The sequence below is a fragment of the Rana temporaria genome, chromosome 8 (assembly GCF_905171775.1).
Source record: "Rana temporaria chromosome 8, aRanTem1.1, whole genome shotgun sequence".
NCBI classification, from domain to species: Eukaryota; Metazoa; Chordata; class Amphibia; order Anura; family Ranidae; genus Rana; species Rana temporaria.
In genome coordinates, this window is record NC_053496.1 from 183,896,046 (window position 1) to 183,920,653 (window position 24,608).

General features: G+C 49.5%; 2 protein-coding genes and 1 long non-coding RNA gene across 3 annotated transcripts in view; all 3 read right to left on the bottom strand.

Moving 5' to 3' along the window:
* Positions 1 to 10,825, bottom strand: part of LOC120909579 — a 39,840-nt gene extending 29,015 nt beyond the window's left edge. The window contains exons 1-2 of the mRNA XM_040321345.1: positions 10,789 to 10,825; positions 10,182 to 10,285 (exon numbers count right to left, since the gene is read on the bottom strand). Coding sequence (XP_040177279.1) covers positions 10,182 to 10,213 — 32 coding nt within the window. The 5' untranslated portion in view covers positions 10,214 to 10,285; positions 10,789 to 10,825. The remainder of the gene's footprint in view (positions 1 to 10,181; positions 10,286 to 10,788) is intronic.
* On the bottom strand, positions 6,983 to 8,364 carry LOC120909580 (gastrula zinc finger protein XlCGF17.1-like). The gene has a single exon (XM_040321346.1). It carries the CDS (start codon positions 8,143 to 8,145, stop codon positions 7,291 to 7,293), a length of 855 nt encoding a protein of 284 aa, XP_040177280.1. The 5' UTR covers positions 8,146 to 8,364; the 3' UTR covers positions 6,983 to 7,290.
* A 120-nt stretch (positions 10,826 to 10,945) lies between the features above and the next one.
* LOC120909598 lies at positions 10,946 to 14,917 on the bottom strand. Its single transcript, XR_005741316.1, has 3 exons — positions 14,770 to 14,917; positions 11,064 to 11,202; positions 10,946 to 10,983 (listed from the first exon to the last, which is right to left on the bottom strand). It is a non-coding gene; the product is annotated as an uncharacterized LOC120909598 (long non-coding RNA).
* Positions 14,918 to 24,608: the final 9,691 nt, after the last annotated feature.

Below are 24,608 nucleotides of genomic sequence, written 5' to 3' on the forward strand. Positions count from 1 at the left end.
CAGTGGGAACGCAGGAGTTTTGGCACCTCCAGCACTGAACGTATGTACTGGCAAGGGGTGATGGGGTGTGCTGGTGGGTCTATGGATGCTTGCTACTGGGGATTTATTGTCACTGGGATCCATTTTGGGGGGGGGGATCTACTGGTTTAGGGCAGGGGTGTCAAACTCAATTTCATTGCGGGCCTCATCCGCATAATGGTTGTGTCTGTAAGATAAGATGTCCAGCGCATCACCTCCCCTTACATTAGATGTCAAGAGCCCCCCCCTCCATCAGAAGTTGAGTCCCCAATTCTCCCTTACATCACTACGTACCCCCAGGGCTGGACTGGGACAAAAATTTGGCCCTGGACTTAATCCAGACTGGCCCACTTTGACAGGTCTCTCCCATGGCGGCCAGACAACTCCAGAAGCCCCCCCCGGCCACTCAAGCCCCCTCTCCCCCTTCACTAGCCACTAGCTGTTCTACTTTATTAGAGTAGAATGGCTGGTACTGGTACTCTTATAGGCAGTACCAGTGGGGAAGCTAGACATTATTTCACCCGGGGCAAATAATCAGTTTGGTGCCCCCCCTTATGGGACAAGATTAGGCAGACGTGAGAAACTCCCAGGCCATAGCTGTTGAGTCAGCTGTCTGTCCCCTCCCCCATGCTCCTCTGTCGTCCCCCCTGCTCCTCTGGTCCTCCCCCTGCTTCTTTGTCCCCCCCCAGGTGAGCGCTGCGGGGAGGGGGAGGAGGTGAGCGCTGCGGGAAGGGAGAGACAGAGGAGCGGAAGGGGGCGGCGGACCTCTGTGACTGAAGCCGGCCCACTGAGCCATCGGCCCACCGGGAAACTCCCGGTAGTCCCAATAGCCAGTCCATCTCTGCGTACCCCCCTTTCCTTATGCTGCTGGGAAGAAGCTGGATGCATTGCTTGAAAGCAGAAAGTAAGGGTCTGGAGGAGGACCAGAGCTCTCCTAGGGCCACATAAAATGACCTGGAGGGCCAGATTCGGCCTGCAGGCCTTGTGTTTGACACCTGTGGTTTAGGGTGTCTATTGTTGCTGGTAGGGGATATTGTTGCAGGGGGGGGGGTCTTATGTTGCTGAGGGGGCAATCATTGCTGGGAGGGGTCTATTATTGCTTGGCTCTATTGACACTGGGTGTCTTTTGTTGCTGGGGAGCAATCATTGCTGGAAGGGGTCTGTTGTTGCTGGGATCTTTTGTCACGGGGGGGACAATGTCTCCCTGGCTGTGATTAGCACAGCACCATGTAGACTTCCTGGCGGGCTCTGCACGTGTACTATGCGAACACGCTGGAGCTCATGCTTAGTGAAGACCAAATGCTGGATGGAGTCTTCCTCAGAAACCAACTCTTCCCAGTGCGTTGATGTCCTGGTGCCCTCCCTCCCAGCACTCTGTGGTTTCTAAGCCTGATGACCTCAACCCCACGACTCTGTCCCTCTACCATGTCCTGTAGTGACATGAAGACCAGCGAGGGGAATCACGGAGCTCTGTGGAGGACCAAGAGATCGGCACTCTCCGGTCGTGTCGGTTTCTGAAGAAGACTTCAGCTGACATCGGAGCTCCGTTCAGGGAAAACTTTTATTTGGGTCGGTTTGGTCAAACTTTTTTCTTAGATTTTTGTATTTTCAGTTCAATACATGAAACAATCGAAAATCTGATGAAATACTGAGAGTGATAGAAACACTTTGCGCAGATAAATAGTACATTAGACTGAAATACTAATTAACAATGATGAGAGCTATAAACAAATAATATCTTATTACCTCCTCTTCTGCCTGTTTCAATGATGTCTTGTCTGCTATTCCTCCCTCATGGAAGGTCCTTTGTGCTCTGTACAGCACTTCCTGTGTGTACCTGACATCACTTCCTGTCTTCCATAGAGACTTCCTGTGTGTACCTGACATCACTTCCTGTCTTCATAGAGACTTCTTTTATGGGTTTCTGAGATCACCATCTTGTGGAGATCAGAGGAACTGCAGCCTCGAGAAACGTCTCGTAGTGTGAACACGGCCTTGTGCTGTGTGTGTAAGTATTGTATATCCTTATAGATGGGTCATCTCCACTCCCACCAAGGGGGATAGAAATATATTTCTGCTCGGGATTCCACCTCTAGTAACCAATCAGTGATTATCAAATCCACTTTGGTTATAAGCCAAATTTAATCACTTTTGTGCAATCCAACTGTTCACATCAGATTCCCCCTTAGATCATGAATCCCTTTCATAGTTACCCTTACATCAGAATACTCTTTCTACATTATGAGATCCCGCCTACATCGGGTTCCCCAATCGACACCATCGATACATCCGAGACCCCAGAGCCCTCCTCTTTACATCAGGGTCCCCAGAATCACCCCCTTTACATCAGGTTCTCCAAAGCCCCCCCTACATTAAGGTCCCTCAAAGTCACTCCATTAAATCGGGGTCCACAGAATCCCCCCATTCATCAGAGTCCCCCCTCCTACTTACTTTAGGGTCCCAATGGTCTCCTCTTACATCAGGGACTCCATAGCCCTCCTCCTTACTCAAGAGCCCCCAGAGCTACTTGTTGTACATCAGGGTATCCAGCATGGTGGGTGGCTGGTGTTAAATTTTTTTTGGGGGGGGGGGGGGTGCAAACAAACTGAAGAAAAAAAACATCATATGACGCTACTGTGCCCATTAAACACAGCCACTGTGCCCCTCAAATGCAGCCAGTTTCCCCCCAAATGTAGCCAGTTTCCCCCCAAATGCAGCCAGTTTTCCCTCAAGTGCAGCCAGTTTCCCCCCAAATGCAGCCAGTTTCCCCTCAAATGCAGCCAGTTTCCCCCTCAAATGCAGCCAGTTTCCCCTCAAATGCAGCCAGTTTCCCCATCAAATGCAGCCAGTTTCCCCCTCAAATGCAGCCAGTTTCCCCTCAAATGCAGCCAGTTTCCCCTCAAATGCAGCCAGTTTCCCCCCAAATGCAGCCAGTTTCCCCCTCAAATGCAGCCAGTTTCCCCCTCAAATGCAGCCAGTTTCCCCCTCAAATGCAGCCAGTTTACCCCCAAATGCAGCCAGTTTCCCCATCAAATGCAGCCAGTTTCCCCCTCAAATGCAGCCAGTTGCCCCCCAAATGCAGCCAGTTTCCCCCCAAATGCAGCCAGTTTCCCCCTCAAATGCAGCCAGTTTCCCCCCAAATGCAGCCAGTTCCCCCCCCAAATGTAGCCAGTTTCCCCCCAAATGCAGCCAGTTTGTCCCCAAATTCAGCCAGTTTCCCCCCAAATGTAGCCAGTTTCCCCCCAAATGCAGCCAGTTTCCCCCCCAAATGTAGCCAGTTTCCCCCCAAATGCAGCCAGTTTGTCCCCAAATTCAGCCAGTTTCCCCCCAAATGTAGTCAGTTTCCCCCCAAATGCAGCCAGTTTCCCCCTCAAATGCAGCCAGTTGCCCCCCAAATTCAGCCAGTTTCCCTCCAAATGTAGCCAGTTCCCCCCAAATGCAGCCAGTTTCCCCCCAAATGCAGCCAGTTTCCCCCCAAATGCAGCAAGTTCCCCCCCAAATTCAGCCAGTTTCCCCCCAGCCCGGAACTTACCTTCCTCGGGTCAGCGCCATCCTCCTCCACGCTCCCTCGATGTCTTCTCCCGCCCTCGATGTTGCTTCAGCCAAACAGGTGACCGGTAACCAGACCCGGTGCACCTGATTGGCTGAGAGGTGGGTCAGTGTTAGGGATAGAGAAGCGATTCCTTAACACAACATGGTTTAAACAGGGATCGCACAGCTGTGCACCTGCTGTTTAACCATTTGGAAGACGATTAGAGAACACAGGATCTAATCGGGAAGCCTATTAGAACCTCTGGCTCTAATCAGGCACTTCTAAAACACACCCACTGCTGTTATTCAGATGGCCGGCGCTCCTGAATAGTGGGCGGCCGGGTACCTGAATAGTGGGCGGCAGCAACGACAATAGATATAATCATGCGATGCATGAATATATCTATTGTTGAGTGACGGGGGCATGCACCGCCACTGGTATCCAGTGCCACTCCCCCCTACATCAGGGCCCCCCTTTACTTTAGGGTCTCCAGAGCCTCCCCTTTACATTAGGGTCTCCAGAGCCATCACCTTTACATCAGGGTCCCCCGAGCCAACCCATTTACATCAGGGTCCCCAGAGACTCCTTCTTACATCAGGGTCCCCAGAATCACCCACTTTACATCAAGGTTCCCAGAATCACTCCCCTTACATCAGGGTCCCCAGAGCCCCCTCTACATCAGGGTAATCAAAGTAATTCACTTCAATCAGGGTCCCCAGAATACCCCTGTACATCAGGGTCCCCCCTTCTACTTACTTCATGGTGGCAATATTCTCCTCTTACATTAGTATCCCTAGAGTCCCCTACTTACATTAGGGTCCCCAGAGCCTCCCCTGCTCTGCATCAGGGTCCTCATAGTCATCCCCCCACTCTTACATCAGGGTCCTCAGAACTGCCCCCTTACATCAGGGTCCCCAGAGACACCACTTACATCAGGGCCACCCCCCTCCAATATCATGGTCCTCAGATCTGCCCCTTTATATTAGGGTCTCCAGAGCCATCATCTTAACATCGGGGTCCCCAAAGCTATCCCATTTACATCAGGGTCCCCAGAGCAACCCCTTATATCATGGCCCCTAGATCCACCATTTTTACAGAAAAGTCCCCAGAGGTTCCCACCATTATATCAGGATCCCCAGAGTCTCCAAGCTGGGCGGCAAGGTACTGGCAGCATGTGTGGGGGAAGAAATTCCATCCTCCTCCTCTGAATCCTGGGGGTGGAGCAAGCATGTGGTTGGTTTCTAGGATGCCCGGTGGTCCTAGCAACCAACAGTTCTTTGTTGTTTTCACAGATTTGTAGAGCTGGCAGCGGCGGTGGGTGGAAACACAGGATATTCCACCCACTTACCTGTAGACCCTGACTGGGCTCCAGGACTCAAGCTCAGATCCATGGGATGCCCGGGATTTAATTGACATCTTGGGACAGTCCTGCGTAATTCGGGACGGTTGGGGGGTAAGCCTTTGTAGGTTATAGTTGGTGTCTATGATTGTGGTGATATCCAGCCTGACTCTGCTGACTCTCCTCCTGCTGCCCAGCCTGACTCTGCTGACTCTCCCCCTGCTGCCCAGCCTGACTCTGCTGACCCTCCACCTGCTGCCCAGCCTGACTCTGCTGACTCTCCACCTGCTGCCCAGCCTGACTCTGCTGACTCTCCACCTGCTGCCCACCCTGACTCTGCTGACTCTCCACCTGCTGCCCAGCCTGACTCTGCTGACTCTCCACCTGCTGCCCAGCCTGACTCTGCTGACTCTCCACCTGCTGCCCAGCCTGACTCTCCACCTGCTGCCCAGCCTGACTCTGTTGACTCTCCTCCTGCTGCCCAGCCCAACTCTGCTGACTCCTCCTACTGCCCAGTCCGACTTTGCTGACTCTCCTCCTGCTGCCCAGTCCGACTTTGCTGACTCTCCTCCTGCTGCCCAGTCCGACTCTGCTGACTCTCCTCCTGCTGCCCAGTCCGACTCTGCTGACTCTCCTCCTGCTGCCCAGTCCAACTCTCCTCCTGCTGCCCAGCCTGACTCTGCTGACCTTTTTCTTCCAAGCCTGACTTCACTGACTCTCCTCCTTCTGCCCAGTCTGAGTCTAAACCTGCTGCCCAGCCTGACTCTGCTGACTCTCCACCTGCTGCCCAGCCTGGCTCTGCTGACTCTTCTCCTGTTGCCCACCCTGGCTCTGCTGACTCTCCTCCTGTTGCCCAGCCTGGATCTGCTGACTCTCCACCTGCTGCCCAGCCTGACTCTGCTGACTCTCCACCTGCTGCCCAGCCTGGCTCTGCTGACTCTCCTCCTGTTGCCCAGCCTGGCTCTGCTGACTCTCCTCCTGTTGCCCAGCCTGGATCTGCTGACTCTCCACCTGCTGCCCAGCCTGACTCTGCTGACTCTCCACCTGCTGCCCACCCTGACTCTCCACCTGCTGCCCAGCCTGACTCTCCACCTGCTGCCCAGCCTGACTCTGTTGACTCTCCTCCTGCTGCCCAGCCCAACTCTGCTGACTCCTCCTACTGCCCAGTCCGACTTTGCTGACTCTCCTCCTGCTGCCCAGTCCGACTTTGCTGACTCTCCTCCTGCTGCCCAGTCCGACTCTGCTAACTCTCCTCCTGCTGCCCAGTCCGACTCTGCTGACTCTCCTCCTGCTGCCCAGTCCGACTCTCCTCCTGCTGCCCAGCCTGACTCTGCTGACCTTTTTCTTCCCAGCCTGACTTCACTGACTCTCCTCCTTCTGCCCAGTCTGAGTCTAAACCTGCTGCCCAGCCTGACTCTGCTGACTCTCCTCCTGTTGCCCAGCCTGGCTCTGCTGACTCTCCTCCTGTTGCCCAGCCTGGATCTGCTGACTCTCCACCTGCTGCCCAGCCTGACTCTGCTGACTCTCCACCTGCTGCCCAGCCAAATTTGAAAGAAAATTCCAGTGCCTATAATTTAATAGTGAGTTTTTATAATTAAAAAACAAACACATTTTTCGGTAGTACACGTGTCTAATTTGTTTCACCCTCCGCCACAAAGGGGGTTAAAATACCTGTCTTCTGTCCTCCCTAATGTTGTGCTTCTCTTTCTTACCGGGGGGGGAATGAAAGTTTTAAAGTTTGCCTCCACCCGCCAGCCAATGAGAGGGAAGCAGTAAAAGCATAACCCCGCCCCCTGCTTATGCATTGCCATTTAGCGGCGGTCCAAAATTTCAAGGCTTTGTAACGCCCTTCATGCTGGACCCCACCACATTACAGACGCAACGTTTAGGAGGTACCAACGTATGGAGGGGTGGGAGGATGGTGAGGATTGGTAAGGGGGTAGCAAAATGCACCGTTGTCTGTGTAGATGAAAATCCTTGCACCATCCCCGCATACAATAATGGATTTAGCGCTTCGATGCCAAGCTCTGTGTTTGAACCTCCTCAACACCTTCATGTTTTTTTTTTTAATTTTCCCAAATAATGAAGTCTACTTTCCAAAATGGGGGTTTTCGTACCTCCACAACATTTTTATTTTATATGTTTTATAACAGAAAATAAGATGTACGGCAAAATATGATTAATTTAGAAGACATTTCCCGCCCTCGAAACTGTTACTACTAGAGGGTTGTGTGGGTTCTCTGTTGTTTGGAAGACAAGACTTTGGCCAGAAACTTTTCCCACACTCAGCACAAGATAACGGCTTCCGCCCCCACAGTGTGAGATCTCTAATGTACGGCTAAATACGATTAATAAAGAAGACATTTCCCCCACACACACACACAGGACACTAATACACCTACTAGAGGGTTGTGTGGGTTCTCTGATGACTGGTAAGACAAGACTTGTGCGAGAAACATTTCCCACACTCAAGGCAAGAGAACGACTTCTTCCCAGTGTGAGATCTCTGATGTGTATTAAGATTGCACTTTTGTGAGAAACTTTTCCCGCACTCAAGGCAGGAAAACGGCTTTTCCCCTGTGTGAGACCTCTGATGCACATCAAGTATTGATTTCCTTTTAAAACCTTTTCCACACTCAGAACAGGAATACGGCCTCTCCCCTGTGTGAATTCTTTGATGTACAACAAGTCCTAGTTTGATCGAGAAACATTTCCCGCACTCGGCGCAATAATACGGCTTCTCCCCCGTGTGAGACCTTTGATGTTCAACAAGTAATGACTTCCTTATAAAACCTTTTCCACACTCAGGGCAGGAATACGGCTTCTCCCCCGTGTGAGATCTCTGATGTATGGTGAGTCCTGATTTATGTGAAAAACATTTCCCGCACTCAGGGCAGGAATACGGCTCTTCGCCATTATGAAATTTTTGATGTAAAACAAGCTCAGATTTCTTTGCATAACATCTCCCGCACTCGGGGCAGGGATACGGCTTCTCCCCTGTGTGAGTTCTCTGATGTCTGACCAATTGTGCTTTATACAGAAAACATTTCCCGCACTCAGAACAAGAATGAAGTTCCCCCTGCTTGTGAGATCCCTGATGTATAAAAAGACCTAAACCAGAGCTAAAACTTTCCCCACATTCAGGACAGGGAAATTTTTTCTCCTCCAAGTTTTCGGCACCATCTCCTGTGGTGTCCTCATCTTCCATTTTACAACCTGGAGATAAAGTGAGACGATCCTTTGAGGGTTTCTCCATGGCGTGTCCTGGAAAAATAGAAAAACGTCATCAATAGATATGAGAGGGTTAGTTCACTTCCATCAAGATTCCATCTGGATCAGGTAGATATGAGTGAGGAGATGTTCTCTGTGGAGGTCCCAACCAGCTGGGACTCTTCCCCCCATCAAAGAACCTTTGGTCCTCCTCCCAGATCACTTCTACATTTACACAGCCTTGTCAGGAGAGCAGGAACCAATGGTGACTGGGAGGGGCGTGCTCTTTACACAACCACAAGCCTAGGCACTGGGTCATGTGACCTCTGATAGACAAGAGGGTCAAAGTTCAGACTTGTAGACCCTTTACCATAGAACAAGTGACCATAGGCTTCTGGTGATATGCAGCCCTGGAGGGAGCTTGCAGGAGTATATACTCCTAGAAAGATAGGTGCTTCAGTCTCTGTTACTCCTTACGTTTCATCCCAACAAGACTGGTAATAGAGTTTTATGGTAACATTTATCTAGAAGTCTTCTGGAAGAAGAAGGACCAACCTAAGAAAGGTTCAATCTGTGTTATCATATCTGTGCTACTGTAACTAGGAGTGACACACAACCTAATACTGCCAGGTGAACCCCAGGACGGGTATCAGTACAGGGAGGGGACCATCATCAACTTATTATTGGCTGATATCACTCAGCTCCCGCCCTACTCTGGATCAGGGAGCAGTAACAGAGCAGAGATAAGAGAGGAATATATTGTGGCTCACCTGTGCTGATCTCTGTAGGAGTGTCCTCCTCTATGATTGTCCTCGTCATTCCAGCCTCCTCCGTATATTGCTGATCATCCCTCACATACGTCTCTTCTACGTCACACTCAGTTTTTATGATCATCAGATTTTCACCCTAAACCAACAGAATGGCAGCAAAATATTAGGTTTTCATAGCTACTGTATTTGAAAACAGCTGGGTTACACTTCCGCCTACTGAAGGTTGAGGTCCTTGCAAACAGAAAAATAGTAAGCTAACCCCAACACCCCCCCCCCCTCATCTACTGCCTTGTACACACGATCGTAATTTCCGATGGACTTTTTTCCATCAGAATTTAGAAAGAGAACATGTTCTCTTTTTCGGAAATTCCATATGTCTGTAGGGAACTCAGACGGAGAAAAAAACACGCATGCTCAGAATCAAGTCGACATATGCTCGGAAGCATTGAACTACATTTTTCTCGGCTCGTCGTAGTGTTGTACATCACCGCGTACTTGACGGTCGGAATTTGGTGTGACCGTGTGTATGCAAGACAGCTTGAACGAAGTTTATCCCGAAGGAAAATCCGGTTGTGTATACAAGGCATTACTCCTCTTCTACCCAGCATGCCTTAGTTTTGTGGAAAAGGTGCTACCAAGGCCTGGAGAAAAAAAAAAATTGATTTTCTTTCAAAATTGTCGCTCTATTTTTGTTTATAGCGCAAAAAAAAAACGCAGAGGTGATCAAATACCACCAAAGGAAAGCTCTATTTGTGAGGGGAAAAAAAAGCACTTTCCTCTTTGCGTCACATATATGGGATCAATAGACTCGGATGATATTTTCAAGCACACAGTGGCCTGGATTCTTCTAGAACACTCATTGTAGGAAACATGCTTGTGTATAAATTATAACTACTAAATATCATTCATCGTCTACCTGACAAAGTCTTGTGTAGCTGTGATCTTCCTTTGCGGAATCCCGGGAATACAGAGGACTGGGACTTCTCTCTGGTGGGTTCCTGTAGCCGGCAGACTCCTCCATGGTGTCCTGGTACAGATCTTTGTGTTCTTCCTCCATCACCCCATCCTCATCATCCTCCTCCTTTATCTCTTCTTTAACCTCAACGATACGAACACTCAGGTTTCCACTCTGAATATATAATAAAAATGACAACAATGCAGATAATGTACAGATCCTAATGATACTATCAGTGATTGTTCCTCATCTACCTGATGATGGTGAGGGATGGTGTGACCTTCCTGTGAGGAATCCCGGGAATACAGAGGACGGGGACATCTCTCTGGTGGGTTTCTGGTATTAGGCGGCTCCATCATATCCTTGTGTCCTTCTAAAAACTCCTCCATCACTCCATACTCCTCATCCTCCTCTTTATACTCTTCTTTAACAATGATATTACAACCCCCAAGGTTTTCATTCTGAATATATAATAATAAATTCATTGTAACAAATAAGCTTGTGTTTAAATCATAACTACCATTAACTGTTAAGCCTCGTACACACGATCAGTCCATCCGATGAGAACAGATCGACGGACCGTTGTCATAGGTTAACCGATAAAGCTGACTGATGGTCCGTCGCGCCTACACACCATCGGTTAAAAAAACGATCGCGTCAGAACGCGGTGACGTAAAACACAACGACGTGCTGAAAAAAACGAAGTTCAATGCTTCCAAGCATGCGTCGACTTGATTCTGAGCATGCGTGGATTTTTAACCGATGGTCGTGCCTACTAACGATCGGTTTTGACCTATCGGTTAGCAATCCATCGGTTAAATTTTAAAGCAAGTTGGCTTTTTTTTAACCGAAGGTTAAATAACCTATGGGGCCCACACACGATCGGTTTGGACCGATGAAAACGGTCCATCAGACCGTTATCCTCTGGTTAACCGATCGTGTGTACGAGGCCTTATTCACCTACCTGATGATGGTGGGGGATGGTGTGGCCTTCCTGTGTGGAATCCCGGGAATACAGAGGACGGGGACATCTCTCTGGTGGGATTCTGTTACTAGGAGGCTCCATCATATCCTTGTGTCCTTCCATCACTCCATACTCCTCCTCCTCCTCCTGATACTCTTCTTTAATATCAATATTATTATCCAAGAGGTTTCCACTCTGAATATATAATACAACATTCATTGTAACACATATGATTGTATAATAATGATAACTACCAATAATTGTTCCTCACCTACCTGATCATGTTGTACGTTATCGTCCTCTTCATGTGTGTCCATCATGAGGTCCTTGTAGAGATCCTTGTGTCCTTCTAAATACTCCCACTCCTGATTTCACTCCTATTCTCCGAAGATGGATTTTGGAGAATTATCTGGACTGTATCGGTCGTACAAAAATAGGATGAGAACTTCAGTTGAAGTCAAGAGTAAAAAAATTTAAATCATTTCTGCCCATGTTTGGAAGCTAAGGATTGACAAACTCAGTACAGAGGAGACATGTACTAAAAAAAAAGTTAATAAATACCCCGACTCCTTCAATAGACAGTGACATCCTGACACCTTATAGGAACCTGACACACACAATGATACAGTCACCATCCAGACACACCCCTTGTCTGTTACTGGATAATGTCCCAGAATTCCCGGCACCGCTCACCTCTCCTGTCAGCAGCTCCATCATCTTCTTGGTGAGGTCTAGAATTCTCTTGCTATGGCTTAAACATATGACATTGTGCAGCTATTCATAGAATCAAAGCTTTTTTATATCTGCTACATGCCCTGTGCTGTTACTGTACTCCTGAGACAGGCACCGCCTATTGGTTGCCTGGATAGTTAGGGGAATGGCTGTGGTCGGCACTCCTGGAAATATTTCCCGGGCTTTCTGCTTTACTTGTATCCACTCTGATAAAGACAAAATGCTGGATAAAGACTTCTTCCCACAGAAACTCCTCCCAGAGTATTGATGTTGTGGTCCCCTCTCCCCTATAGCAATCTGCAGTTTTACGCCTGATAATCTCAACCCCATTTCTCCGTCTCTGTACCGTGTCCTGTAGTGACATGAAGATTAGCAAGAGGAACCACAGAGCTCTGTGGAGGACCAGGACATGGGCACTCCCTGGTCATGTCAGTTCCTAAAGACTTCAGTAGGTATTAGAGCTCTGTGTTCCCATAATGTGTCCCTGTACCATGTCCCATGGTGATGAGGAGATCATCAGGAGGAACCACGGAGCTCTGTGGAGGACCAGGAGATCAGCACTCCCTGGTCGTGTCAGTTCTTAAAGACTTCAGTAGGTATTAGAGCTCTGTGTTCCTATAATGTGTCCCTGTACCATGTCCCATGGTGATGAGGAGATCATCAGGAGGAACCACGGAGCTCTGTGGAGGACCAGGAGATCAGCACTCCCTGGTCACTTTGGTTCCTAAAGACTTCAGTAGGTATTAGAGCTCTGTGTTTCCGTAATGTGTCCTTGTACCCAGTGCCGATCCTGACCTCCCTGGGGCCCTAAGCAAAATGACATGGCACATTAAAAATGAGAAGCGGGGGGCGCTGACGACAGGTGACATGTCACATTAAAGAAAGTTGAGAAGCGGGGGGAGGGGGTGTTCTGCTGTCGGAAATGACATCTTGCATTCAATTGAGAAGCAGGGGGTGCTGACTTCTTACCTCTTCTCCCATGCAGCCAGCGAGTTGAGAAGCTGGGTGAGGGGGCGAAAATGACTTCTCACCAGGCGGGGCCTCTAGTAATTTGGGGGGCCCTTCGCAGCATAGCAGTGCCCTAAGCGGCTTGCATAGTGAGCCTATAGGGCGGATCGGCCCTGCTTGTATCATGTCCCATACCCTGTCCTGTACCTGAAGCAGGTAATACGGCCACCCAGGTGTACTTCAGGTAATGCAGGAAGAGCTTCAATGACCCACGGATCCGTGAGAGACCATTAAGACACGGGGGAAACAGATTTGAGTGTGTTCATAAGATCTCTGGGCTTTATTCAGTACCACAGTGGCTTAAATGCAGAAGAAAGAAGGGAGGGGCTGTGTTTTAGTGCATATGTTTCTAAAAGTTATACAAACTCAGTATTTTCTTATTATGATTTAAACTGCTGAATTTAGCTAACAAGGACTAGCTGATGATTGTGCTTATACAACAGGCTGCTCCGTGAATCAGCTTAACCACAGTGACTCACAGGGTGCATTTCTATGCAAACTGTCAGTTATGTCAAAACACATACATTCAAAAGTTAATTTCTACTTAAAGAAAATGGAGCCAGAAATGTATACATTCTGTTACAGTACAGTTTCCTTTAGTGATGAGGAGATCATCAGGAGGAACCACAGAGCTCTGTGGAGGACCAGGAGATCAGTACTCCCTGGTCGTGTCAGTTCCTAAAGACTTCAGTAGGTATTAGAGTTCTGAGTTCCCGTAATGTGTCCTTGTACCATGTCCGATACCCTGTCCTGATGAGGAGATCATCAGGAGGAACCACAGAGTACTGTGGAGGACCAAGAGATCCTCACCCCTTGGTCATGTCAGTTCCTAAAGACTTCAGTAGGTATTAGAGCTCTGTGTTCCCGTAATGTAACAAGCAAGCAAATATCCCCAATTGAGGACTTTAGAGGCAACAAAAAGTGATATAGAGAATGGGCTAGATTCAGGTAGCCCTGCGTAATATTGTGCGGGCGTAACGTATCGCCGTAAATTAGGGCGCAAGTTCCGTATTCAGAAAGAACTTGCGCCCTAAGTTACGGCGGCGTAACGTATGTGCTCCGGCGTAAGCCCGCCTAATTCAAATTTGGATGATGTGGGCGTGTTTTATTCAAATTTAGTGTGACCCCACGTATTTGACGTTTTTTACGAACGGAGCATGCGCCGTTCGTAAAAGAATTCCCAGTGCACATGCTCGAAATTCCGCCGCAAATCGTCAATGCTTTAGACGTGAACGTAACTTACGTACAGCCCTATTCGCGAACGACTTACGCAAACAACGTAAAAATTTCAAAATTCGACGCGGGAACGACGTCCATACTTAACATTGCGTACGCCACATAAGAGCAGGAGCAACCTTACGCCGAAAAAGCCTAACGTAAACGACGTAACAAAATAGCGCCGGACGTACGTACGTTTGTGAATCGGGGCGTATCTACCTAATTAGCATATTCCTTGCGTAAATCGACGGAAGCGCCACCTAACGGCCAGCGTAAATATGCAGCCTAAGATACGACGATGTAAGACACTTACTCCAGTCGGATCTTAGGGAAATCTATGCGTAACTGATTCTATGAATCAGGCGCATAGATACGACGCTGCAACTCAGAGATACGACGGCGTATCTGGAGATACGCCGTCGTATCTCCCACCTGAATCCGGCCCAATATATTTTCCTCTAAAGTCCCTAATTCTAAAATGGGGATATTTGCTTGCTTGTTATATCAATACTGGGATTGGCAACTTCAAATGGCTCCCCTTGGTGGGCTTGCATACAAATGTGTTCCCGTAATGTGTTCCTGTACTGCGTCCCATATCCTGTCCTGTACCATGTCCTGTAATGATGAGGAGATCATCAGCAGGAACCACAGAGCTCTGTGGAGGACCAGGAGATCGGCACTCGCTGGTCGTGTCGGTTTCTGAAGACTTTATTTGGCACTGGAGCTCAATTCATAGATTTACCTTTACCCAGAAAACTTATATTTAGGTTTGACGTTTAGTCAAATCTTTTTTGCTTATATTCTAGTATTTTCAGTTCAATATGGTAAATACTGAGAGCGATAGAAACACTTTGGGCAGATAAATAATATATTGATTTGTCTGTGTGTCCATCAGACTGAAAAGAGGGACAATTAAAGGGGAAAGATGGACAGCTCTATTTGGTTCCCAAAAATGGACATTGAGGACAGATACAATAAAAATAATATCTATATAAATCCTGTATAATAATATAATCGTATTACCTCCTCTGCTGCCAATTCCACCAAAGTCTTCTCTCTACTTCCTCCTACCCCACCTCTCCGCCCACAACTTCCTGTCTTTGTCTTTATATACTTCCCGTGTGAACCTGACATCACTTCCTGTCTTCCATAGAGACTTCCTGTCTAGGTAGAAGTGAGATCACTACCTTGTGGAGCTCAGAGGAACTGCAGCCCCAAGAAACATCTCATAGCGTGAACATGGCTGTGTGTGTATGTACTGTATATCCTTATAGATGGGGTCATCTCCACTCTAGGGTGACCACATTTTCAAACTGCCATTCAGGGACACCCCCCCCCCCCTTCCCAAAACAATATTATTTCATAGAGTGCTAGGAGGAAGTGAACAGCGGTCCCCAACCTTTTTTGCATGGGAGAATGATCTTGTGGAAGGGGGGAGGAATGTAGTCTCTGGGTTGACAGGGAATTCAGTGGCGGGTGATTTGTCGGGTGAATGGCTGATGTCAGCACTTAAATCATCCTGACACCATGCTTGATATGGTGTCAGGATGATCAAATCCAATTATTTCTATTACTACATTGTATTATATAAAATAAAATAGTTCAACTCACCATAATGCCGAATCAGTAGGAATTCTAAGCTTGTCACTTGCCACCAGATACAGTTTGTCGCTTGCCGCCCATAGCCTTCCACCAGATGCTGTGTGCCACTTGCCACCCAAAGCCTGCCACTAGATGCAGTGTCACTTGCCAGACAATAGTGAGAATGTATATTGAGGGGTGCAGGGTTCTGTAAAGGGGTGCAGGATACTATGGGTTGGGGGCAGGGTTCTGTGGAGGGGTGCAGGGTACTATGGGTTGTGGTGCAGGGTTCTGTGGAGGGGTGCAGGGTACTGTGGGCTGGGGCAGGGTTCTGTGGAGGGGTGCAGGGTACTATGGGTTGGGGTACAGTGTTCTGTGGAGGGGTGCAGGGTACTATGGGTTGGGGGCAGGGTTCTGTGGAGGGGTGCAGGGTTCTGTGGCTTTTGGTGCAGGGTTCTTTGGAGGGGGGCAGGGTTCTGTGGAGGGGTGCAGGGTACTATGGGTTGGGGGCAGGGTTCTGTGGATAGATGCAGGGTACTATGGGCTGGGGCAGGGTTCTGGGGAGGGTACTATGGGTTGGAGGCAGTGTTCTGAGGAGGGGTGTAGGGTACTATGGGTTGGGGGCAGGGTTCTGTGGAGGGTACTATGGGTTGGATGCAGGGTTCTGTGGAGGGATGCAGGGTACTATGGGTTGGGGTGCAGGGTTCTGTGGAGGGGTGCAGGGTACTATGGGTTGGGGGCAGGGTTCTGTGGAGGGGTGCAGGGTACTATGGGTTGGGGGAAGGGTTCTGTGCAGGGTACTATGGGTTGGGGCAGTGTTCTGTGGAGGGGTGCAGGGTTCTATGGGTTGGGGCAGGGTTCTGTGGAGGGGTGCAGGGTAATATGGGCTGTGGCAGGGTTCTGTGGAGGGTACTATGGGTTGGAGGCAGGGTTATGAGGAGGGGTGTAGGGTACTATGGGCTGGGTTCTGTGGAGGGGTGCAGGGTACTATGGGTTGGGGTGCAGGGTACTATGGGTTGGGAGCAGGGTTCTGTGGAGGGGTGCAGGGTACTATGGGTTGGGGTGCAGGGTACTGTGGAGGGGTGCAGGGTACTACAGGTCAAGGGCTGGGTTCTGTGGAGGGATGCAGGGTTCTGTGGAGGGGTGCAGGGTACTACGGGTCAAGGGCTGGGTTCTGTGGAGGGAAGCAGGGTTCTGTGGAGGGGTGCAGGGTACTACGGGTCAAGGGCTGGGTTCTGTGGAGGGAAGCAGGGTTCTGTGGAGGGGTGCAGGGTACTTTGGGTTGGGGGCAGGGTTCTGTGAAGGGGTGCAGGGTACTATGGGTTGGGGTGCAGGGTACTATGGGTTGGGAGCAGGGTTCTGTGGAGGGGTGCAGGGTACTATGGGTTGGGGTGCAGGGTACTGTGGAGGGGTGCAGGGTACTACGGGTCAAGGGCTGGGTTCTGTGGAGGGATGCAGGGTTCTGTGGAGGGGTGCAGGGTACTACGGGTCAAGGGCTGGGTTCTGTGGAGGGATGCAGGGTTCTGTGGAGGGGTGCAGGGTACTTTGGGTTGGGGGCAGGGTTCTGTGAAGGGGTGCAGGGTACTATGGGTTGGGGTGCAGGGTACTATGGGTTGGGAGCAGGGTTCTGTGGAGGGGTGCAGGGTACTATGGGTTGGGGTCCAGGGTACTGTGGAGGGGTGCAGGGTACTACGGGTCAAGGGCTGGGTTCTGTGGAGGGATGCAGGGTTCTGTGGAGGGGTGCAGGGTACTACGGGTCAAGGGCTGGGTTCTGTGGAGGGATGCAGGGTTCTGTGGAGGGGTGCAGGGTACTTTGGGTTGGGGGCAGGGTTCTGTGAAGGGGTGCAGGGTACTATGGGTTGGGGTGCAGGGTACTATGGGTTGGGAGCAGGGTTCTGTGGAGGGGTGCAGGGTACTATGGGTTGGGGTCCAGGGTACTGTGGAGGGGTGCAGGGTACTACGGGTCAAGGGCTGGGTTCTGTGGAGGGATGCAGGGTTCTGTGGAGGGGTGCAGGGTACTACGGGTCAAGGGCTGGGTTCTGTGGAGGGATGCAGGGTTCTGTGGAGGGGTGCAGGGTCCTATGGGTTGGGGGGCAGGGTTCTGTGGAGGGGTGCATGGTACTGTAGAGTAGAGGGGTGGTGGCTGGGTGCAGGGAAGGAGAGAGCTCCCACACAGGGTCCAATGGAGGATCAGAGGGCAGTGTTAGAGGGGATCCTGGACATTACACAGCCTGGAACAGAAGGACCTGGATCAGAGCTAGGGGGAGGGGGAGAGCATCTGGAGGTGAACGAGCACCTAGGAGTGACCTGAGGACTGAGAAGCAGGGGGGGGGACTCGGAGACACAGACACATGCAGCGCTTTGCCCCCATTTCTGAGACGAGCAGTGCCAGGACACAGATCACAGTCACAGCTGAGCTAAACATCTAGCAGGGAGCCAGCATTGCAATCCCCAACCTACACCTCCATCCATTGTAAGACGAACTCACTGCTTCACAGCTTCACTTCACTGCAGGGGGCGGGAGGAGCTGTTGTGAAGACTCCTCCAATCCTGCTGACTGTGCAGCTCTCCCCACCCCCTTGCTCTGCTGATAGGATGAAATCGTTGGTGGGGCGGGAGAGGGGAGAGCCAGAAAGAGAGGAGACAGACATGGCTATAGAATTATGAACGGCTGCATCGGCCGGCCGGGCTCATTCCATTCCGGGATAATGTATTGTCCCGCAATGGATGTAGCCGGGACACGGGACAGAGCTCCACAATAAGGGACTGTCCCGGGCAATCCGGGACACGTGGTCACCCTACTCCACTCCCACCAAGGGGTATATATATATATTTATATATTGGAGGTTTTGGTTCAGTTGATTTTGCAGTGGAATTACTGGTTTTGCTGAATTCTTGTTGTAGGGAGGCTTAAAGAGGAAGTTAACCCTCCAAAATTAAAAAAAATTGCAAGACAAAGCCATAATAGACGGAGAGTCAGTGGAGTCGGGCTGGATAAGAAGGCGGTGAGTTGGCAGAGTTAGGCTGATCAGCAAGCAGATAGTCAGAAGAGTAAGGTTGGGCAGCAGGTCATGTCACCCTGACTCTGCTGTGGGTCTCGCGCCTCCGTCTGTTGCTCACAAAGGAGGATAAATTGTTTTATTGTTTTCCCTGCAACCTGCCAGGGCAGGGTGACCACATTCCCAGAGTTAAGGGGTGCAACAACCTCTTGTTCATTGACCCCCACAACATACTCATGCATATTTAGACTTTTCTCAGCACATACTGCGTAGGCATACATTGCTTGGGTTGGAGAAAAGCCAACCCATATAACATTCCAGTGGCTCATCCCGCTTTCGACACTGGGCTACCAGAAGACCCAGTTGATGGCAGGACCAGCACCGAACCCCACCGAGTTCTCTTACCCCAACCATCTCTCAGCAGGAGCAACATAACATTTTCTTTCCCCTCTCCCCCTCGCCCAACTCATTTTTTCTATCTGTTGTATCTATTTATATGGACTTTATCTTTGTACTAATGTCAACTTTTTCTAAACACTTTTTTTTTCCTAGTGGCCATTGAGCCCTAGTAAATCCATAACCTACCCAGTCCCCCACAGGGAAGCTCTGGTAATATTGATGTCTGGCCCCTGGCCTCTCTGTTGGAGGGCCGTAGTTTGAAAACCCCTGCTGTAGACCTTCATCGTTAAGCAACTGCATCTCTCTATTCCAGCAATCATTCCCTTGTGTATACACGTGTATTGAATACTGGTGGTTAACATCTACATCCTATTACTCGATCTTTAGATTTTATTTTTGTTGTTCCTCCTGAAGAAGCAGTTAAAGTCAGCAAAACATGTCGAGGATGTTCGTGCACTGAGGAACACTACAGTTCCTATGTTCCATCATGGAGTACATTTAGTACCAGTGTAACGTGTATTTCATATGGTTTTATTTACACTTGTAGGGGTAGATCCTCGTACAACGGCGAATTAATGCACCAGGCGTAGCGTATCTAAGATACACTACGCCGCTGTAACTTACTTTTTGTTTGTTTGAATCCTCAACGAATTTGCGCCGTAAGTTACAGCGGCGTAGTGTATCTGTTGCGGCGTAAGGGCGCGGAATTCAAATGGAAGTGATGGGGCGTGTTTTATGTTAATACGTCGTGACCCGACGTAAACAACGTTTTTTTTTTAACTGCGCATGCGCCGTCCGTGGGGGTATCCCAGTGCGCATGCTCGAAATTTAACCAGAACAAGCCAATGCTTACGACGGTGACGTCATTCTACGCAAATCCCTATTCGCGAACGACTTACGCAAACAACGTAAAAAATTCAAAATTGTACGTGGGAACAACGGCCATACTTAACATTGAGTACGCCTCATAACAACAGCTTTAACTATACGCCGGAAAAAGCCGAACGCAAACGACAGAAAAAAATGCGCTGGGCCGACGTACGTTCGTGGATCGCCGTAACTAGCTAATTTGCATACTCAACGCGAATTTCGACGGGAACGCCACCTAGCGGCCGCCGAAAAATTGCATCTAAGATCCGACGGCGTACTAAGGCGTACGCCTGTCGGATCGAACCCAGATGCCATCATATCTTGTTTTGGGGGTACAAAACAAAGGTACGACGCAGGAAATTTAAAATTACGCTGGCGTAATCCTTTTGTGGATCGACCCCGTAGTCTCTGTTGTAATTTGTCTGGATACTTTTTTTTATGTAAATCATGTACCAAAAAAATATATATTTTTTATCTGATGTGTAATTTGTCCAGGGTACCAATATAGTCCATTGTTCCCTTTTCCCTCCCTTTTTTTTTTGCTTTGGAGGTTTCTCGTGGGGAATAGTCTCCTTGCACCTACTTATTACAGCTCCCAGTAGGGTTAGGTGCTGTGGTGCTCCTGGTGGAAGTGTTAGCCAGACACAATGGCCCGGATTCACAAAGCACTTACACCGACGTATCTCGAGATACGTCGCGTAAGTGTAAGTATGCGCCGTCGTATCTACGCGCCGTGCCCAACTGAGATACGCCTGAAAATAGGCTTCATCCGACGTAATTTTCCTATGCCGGTGTATCGTGGGCGCATATTTACGCTGGCCGCAAGTGGCGCTCCCATTGATTTCCTATTCAAATATGGAAATGAGGGAGATACGTCGATTCACAAACGTACTTGCGCCCGGCGCATAATATACGTGGTTTGCGTAAGTTGTACGTCCGGCGTAAAGTTATTCCCCATATATGAGGCGCAACTCATGCTAAGGTATGGACCAGGGAACACAGCCGTCATATTTTACGTCGTTTAAGTAGTATGTGAATAGGACTGGTTACGTTCACGTCGTAGGCAGTGATCCGTCGTATCGTAGGGAGTAGTTCCGACGTGATTCTGAGCATGCGCACTGGGATACGTCCACGGGACGGCGCATGCTTGTACTTGTATGGCACTTGGCCCATCATTTGCATGGGGTCACGCCTCATTAGCATGGCTCACGCCCACTTCCACCTACGACAGCTTACGCCGAGGGAACCCAGCGCAGTTTGGGAGGCAAGTGCTTTGTGAATTCGGTGCTTGCCTCTCTGCGCTACGTCGGCGTAGCGTATATTGGATATGCTACGCCGGCATAAATATGCGCCAATGTATGTGAATCCGGGCCAATGTGGTTAACAGTTGGCCTCTTGCCGTTGGGAAGTGCCCCCTAGCTCTGGAGAAGCTCTTAGGTTGAAGCAGGACCTCCACAGAGTCTTTCTGCACAACTTTATTGTTCAAACACAGCAGCTATCACATCCAGGGACTGGGCTGTGACTGGACCACCCACTGGTGCAATTGCTTGGGATCAGTGTTGGCAACCGTCCGTATTTTTACGGACAGTTCGTAAAAACAGGCACTTTTTTCCCCCGTTCGTAAATGTCCGTGGTTGTGGGAATGTGCCAGTAAAAATAGCCGAGATCGGTTCGGCTTGAAACTGCACATGGAGATTGGAGACAGGGGGTGATTGGAGGCAGGGGGTGATGGTGGCTGCGGTGGCACCACAGAGGGGGATGAAGGCAGGGGGGGATTGGAGGCAGGGCGTGACTGGAGGCAGGGGGTGACTGGAGGAACCACAGAGGGGGGTGGTGGCACCGCAGAGGGTGGGGGATGGAGACAGGGGTTGTTGGCGGGCCCGCAGAGGGGGATGGAGGCAGGGGGAGATTGGAGGCACCACAGAGGGGGATGGTGGCACCACAGAGGTTGGGGGATGGAGACAGGGGTTGTTGGCGGCCCCGCAGAGGGGGATTGAGGCAGGGGACGATGGAGGCAGGGGGTGATTGGAGGCAGGGGGCCTGGGGGAGATTGGAGGCAGGGGGATATTGTGGCACAGCAGAGGGGGTGAAGGCAGGGGGTGTTGGTGGCAGAGGGGGATGGAGGCATAATATATAAACTTTTTTGAAATGCCAGTAAAAACGTGGCTGCGCCAGTAAATTTCGGGTGTCGTGCCAGTAAATTTCAACCTGGTAGGTTGGCAACACTGCTTGGGATATTCTTTCAGAGACTGGTCCAGGGCAACCTGCTCCACAGCCTGAGTGGGGGTCCACTCCTCAAGTTCCAGTCAATCCTGGAGTGAGTGAATTAGGGTACATAGCTGCACACTGGCAGATTTAGCCCCATCAAAGTGCCGGGCATTAGATCTGATTGTCCCCAAGGTAAGAGTCACCCCCAAAACTTATGCTTTCCGAGCTGATTCTGATGCCCCGTACGCACGTGCGGGATTCCTGACGGGAAAAGTTCACGTCGGAAATCCCAGAACCTGCTCAGTTCTTTCTTTCCCCTACACACGGCCTGTTTTCCCGACAGGAAAACTGCGATGGAGCTTTGGCCGGGAATCCCGGCCCTATGTATGCTCGATCGCAGTTTTTCCCATAAGAAAACTGCCAAAAAAGAGAACTGGTTCTCTTTTTTTGTCTGGCGGTTTTTGGGTAGTTTTCCCGTCGGAAAAACTGTGGGGAGCATACACTCGGCTGGGATTCCCGGCCAAAAGCTCTCCTCACAGTTTTCCTGTCGGGAAAACTGATCCCGTGTACGAGGCATGAGGCCAAGTCACCACATGCCAGCTGGGGATCTGCAGTCAGAAAAGGGACAAGCACCTCCACCCAATCTATCTCAAGAAGCCCTTCTCTTGTAGAAACCCGCACAAAAAAAAAGAACAAAATAAGTGGCAATGTTATCTGCAGTTGTCATCTTTTGTAGGGCCTGCTGCATAGCATTCTACATAGCCTTATGTGGGCTACTCTTTATAACAAATTCATCTCCAAACTGTTGCTGGGTCACTGCCTTCAATAAGCAGGTGGTCTGTTTCTTGTTGATCGGCAACTGCTGTTGGGTACTGCTGACAAGTGCACACAGGCCAGAAGCGGTACTTCTGCCCTGTTATAAATGTTATACACGGAAAACATATACGTCACAGATCCCACTCAGGTGAAAAGACATTTTCCTGCCCTGAGTGCGGGAAATATTTTTTGCATAAATCCTATCAACACACTTAGTAGGTCTCACACTGGACCTACTATTTCTTTTTTGTGCAGGTATAAGCTCCTAGAGGGTTCTCCCATAGGTTGGAGACCTTTTCCTATATTTTTTACAAAGAGGAGTTCACTATATGCCTAGACAGTGGGCGGACAGGTGCCATTTTGCTGTAGTCCTTGGACCTGAAGTGTGAAGCACCACCATCCACCAGAGTGTGTCTCCCAGTGAGTCCCAGAATTCAGTCTCCCTCTGATGCTGGCTGCTGGGAGGGTATTTAAACCCAACCTCAAGAGTCTCAGTCCTGCAGAGTTTTCCCTGCATGCAATTTGCTTTGTTCTGTTGCTACCGTGTTCCCGTATTGTGTTCCTGTACTGTGTCCCGTACTGTATCCTGTACATTGTCCTGTAGTGACGTAAAGATGAACAGGAGGAGGAACCACAGAGCTCTGTGGAGTACCAGAAGATCGGCACTCCCCGTTCGTGTCAGTTCCTAAAGAAGACTTCACCCGGCATTGGAGCTCCGTTCAGAGAGGTAAAAATGTAACTTTACAGAGAAAACTTGAAAACGTGAAATCTGATAATATACTGAGAGTGATACAAACACTTTGGGCAGATAAGTAATACATTTTTGTGTACATCAGACTAAAAGGAGGGTCATTTAAAGGGCAAGGAGGTACACAGCAATTTGGTTCCTAATAATAGACATTGATGAGAGCTATGAAAAAATAAAATCGTATTACCTCCTCTGCTGCCATTTCCGACAATGTATCCCCTCTACTTCCTCCCGACTCACCTCTCACCTGTAACTTCCTGTCTGTACCTGACATCACTTCCTATCTTCCATAGAGAATTCCTGTCTGGGTAGAAGTTATGCCGCGTACACACGATCGTTTTTCGGCATGAAAAAAACGAAGTTTTTCGGCATGTTTTTCCAACTTCATCATTAAAACGACGTTGCCCACACACCATCATTTAAAAAAAAATGCTCTAGCAAAGCGCGGTGACGTACAACACGTACAACGGCACTATAAAGGGGAAGTTCCATGTGGATGACGCCACCCTTTGGGCTGCTTTAGCTGATTCCGTGTTAGTAAAAGACGATTCGCGCTTTTCTGTCTGTTACAGCGTGATGAATGTGCTTACTCCATTATGAACGGCAGTTTTACCAGAATGAGCGCTCCCGTCTCATAACTTGCTTCTTAGCATGCATGGGTTTTTAACGTCGTTTTAGCCCACACACGATCATTTTTTACAACACGAAAAATGACATTGTTTAAAACGTCGTTAAAAAATGCAGCATGGGGGGAAAAAATTTAGTTTTTCAGAACCCGAAAAATGATGTGAAGCCCACACACGATCATTTTAAATTACGTTTTTTTTTCATGCCAAAAAATGATCGTGTGTACGCGGCATAAGAAAGCCACCTTGTGGAGGTCAGAGAACCTGGAGCCCAGAGAAACGTCTCGTAGTGAGAACACGGCCTTGTGCTGTGTGTGTATGTACTGTATATCCTTATAGATGGGGTACATACATACACACACAGCACAAGGCTGCGTTCACACTACAAGATGTTTCTTGAGGATGCAGTACCTCTGAGCTCCACAAGGTGGTGATCTCACCCAGATGGGAAGTCTCTATGGAAGACACGAAGCAATGTCCCGTACAGACAGGAAGTTCCAGGTGAAAGTCGGGAGGAAGTAGAGAGGAGACATTGTTGGAAGTGGCAGGAGAGGAGGTAATAACAAATTATTTTCCATTTACACCCAGTAACCCCCCAGTCATGTCCGTCCTCTT

Bases quoted from the DNA above. Each gene is read 5' to 3' on its own strand.
- LOC120909580 (XM_040321346.1), bottom strand. From the start codon at position 8,145: ATGGAGAAACCCTCAAAGGATCGTCTCACTTTATCTCCAGGTTGTAAA.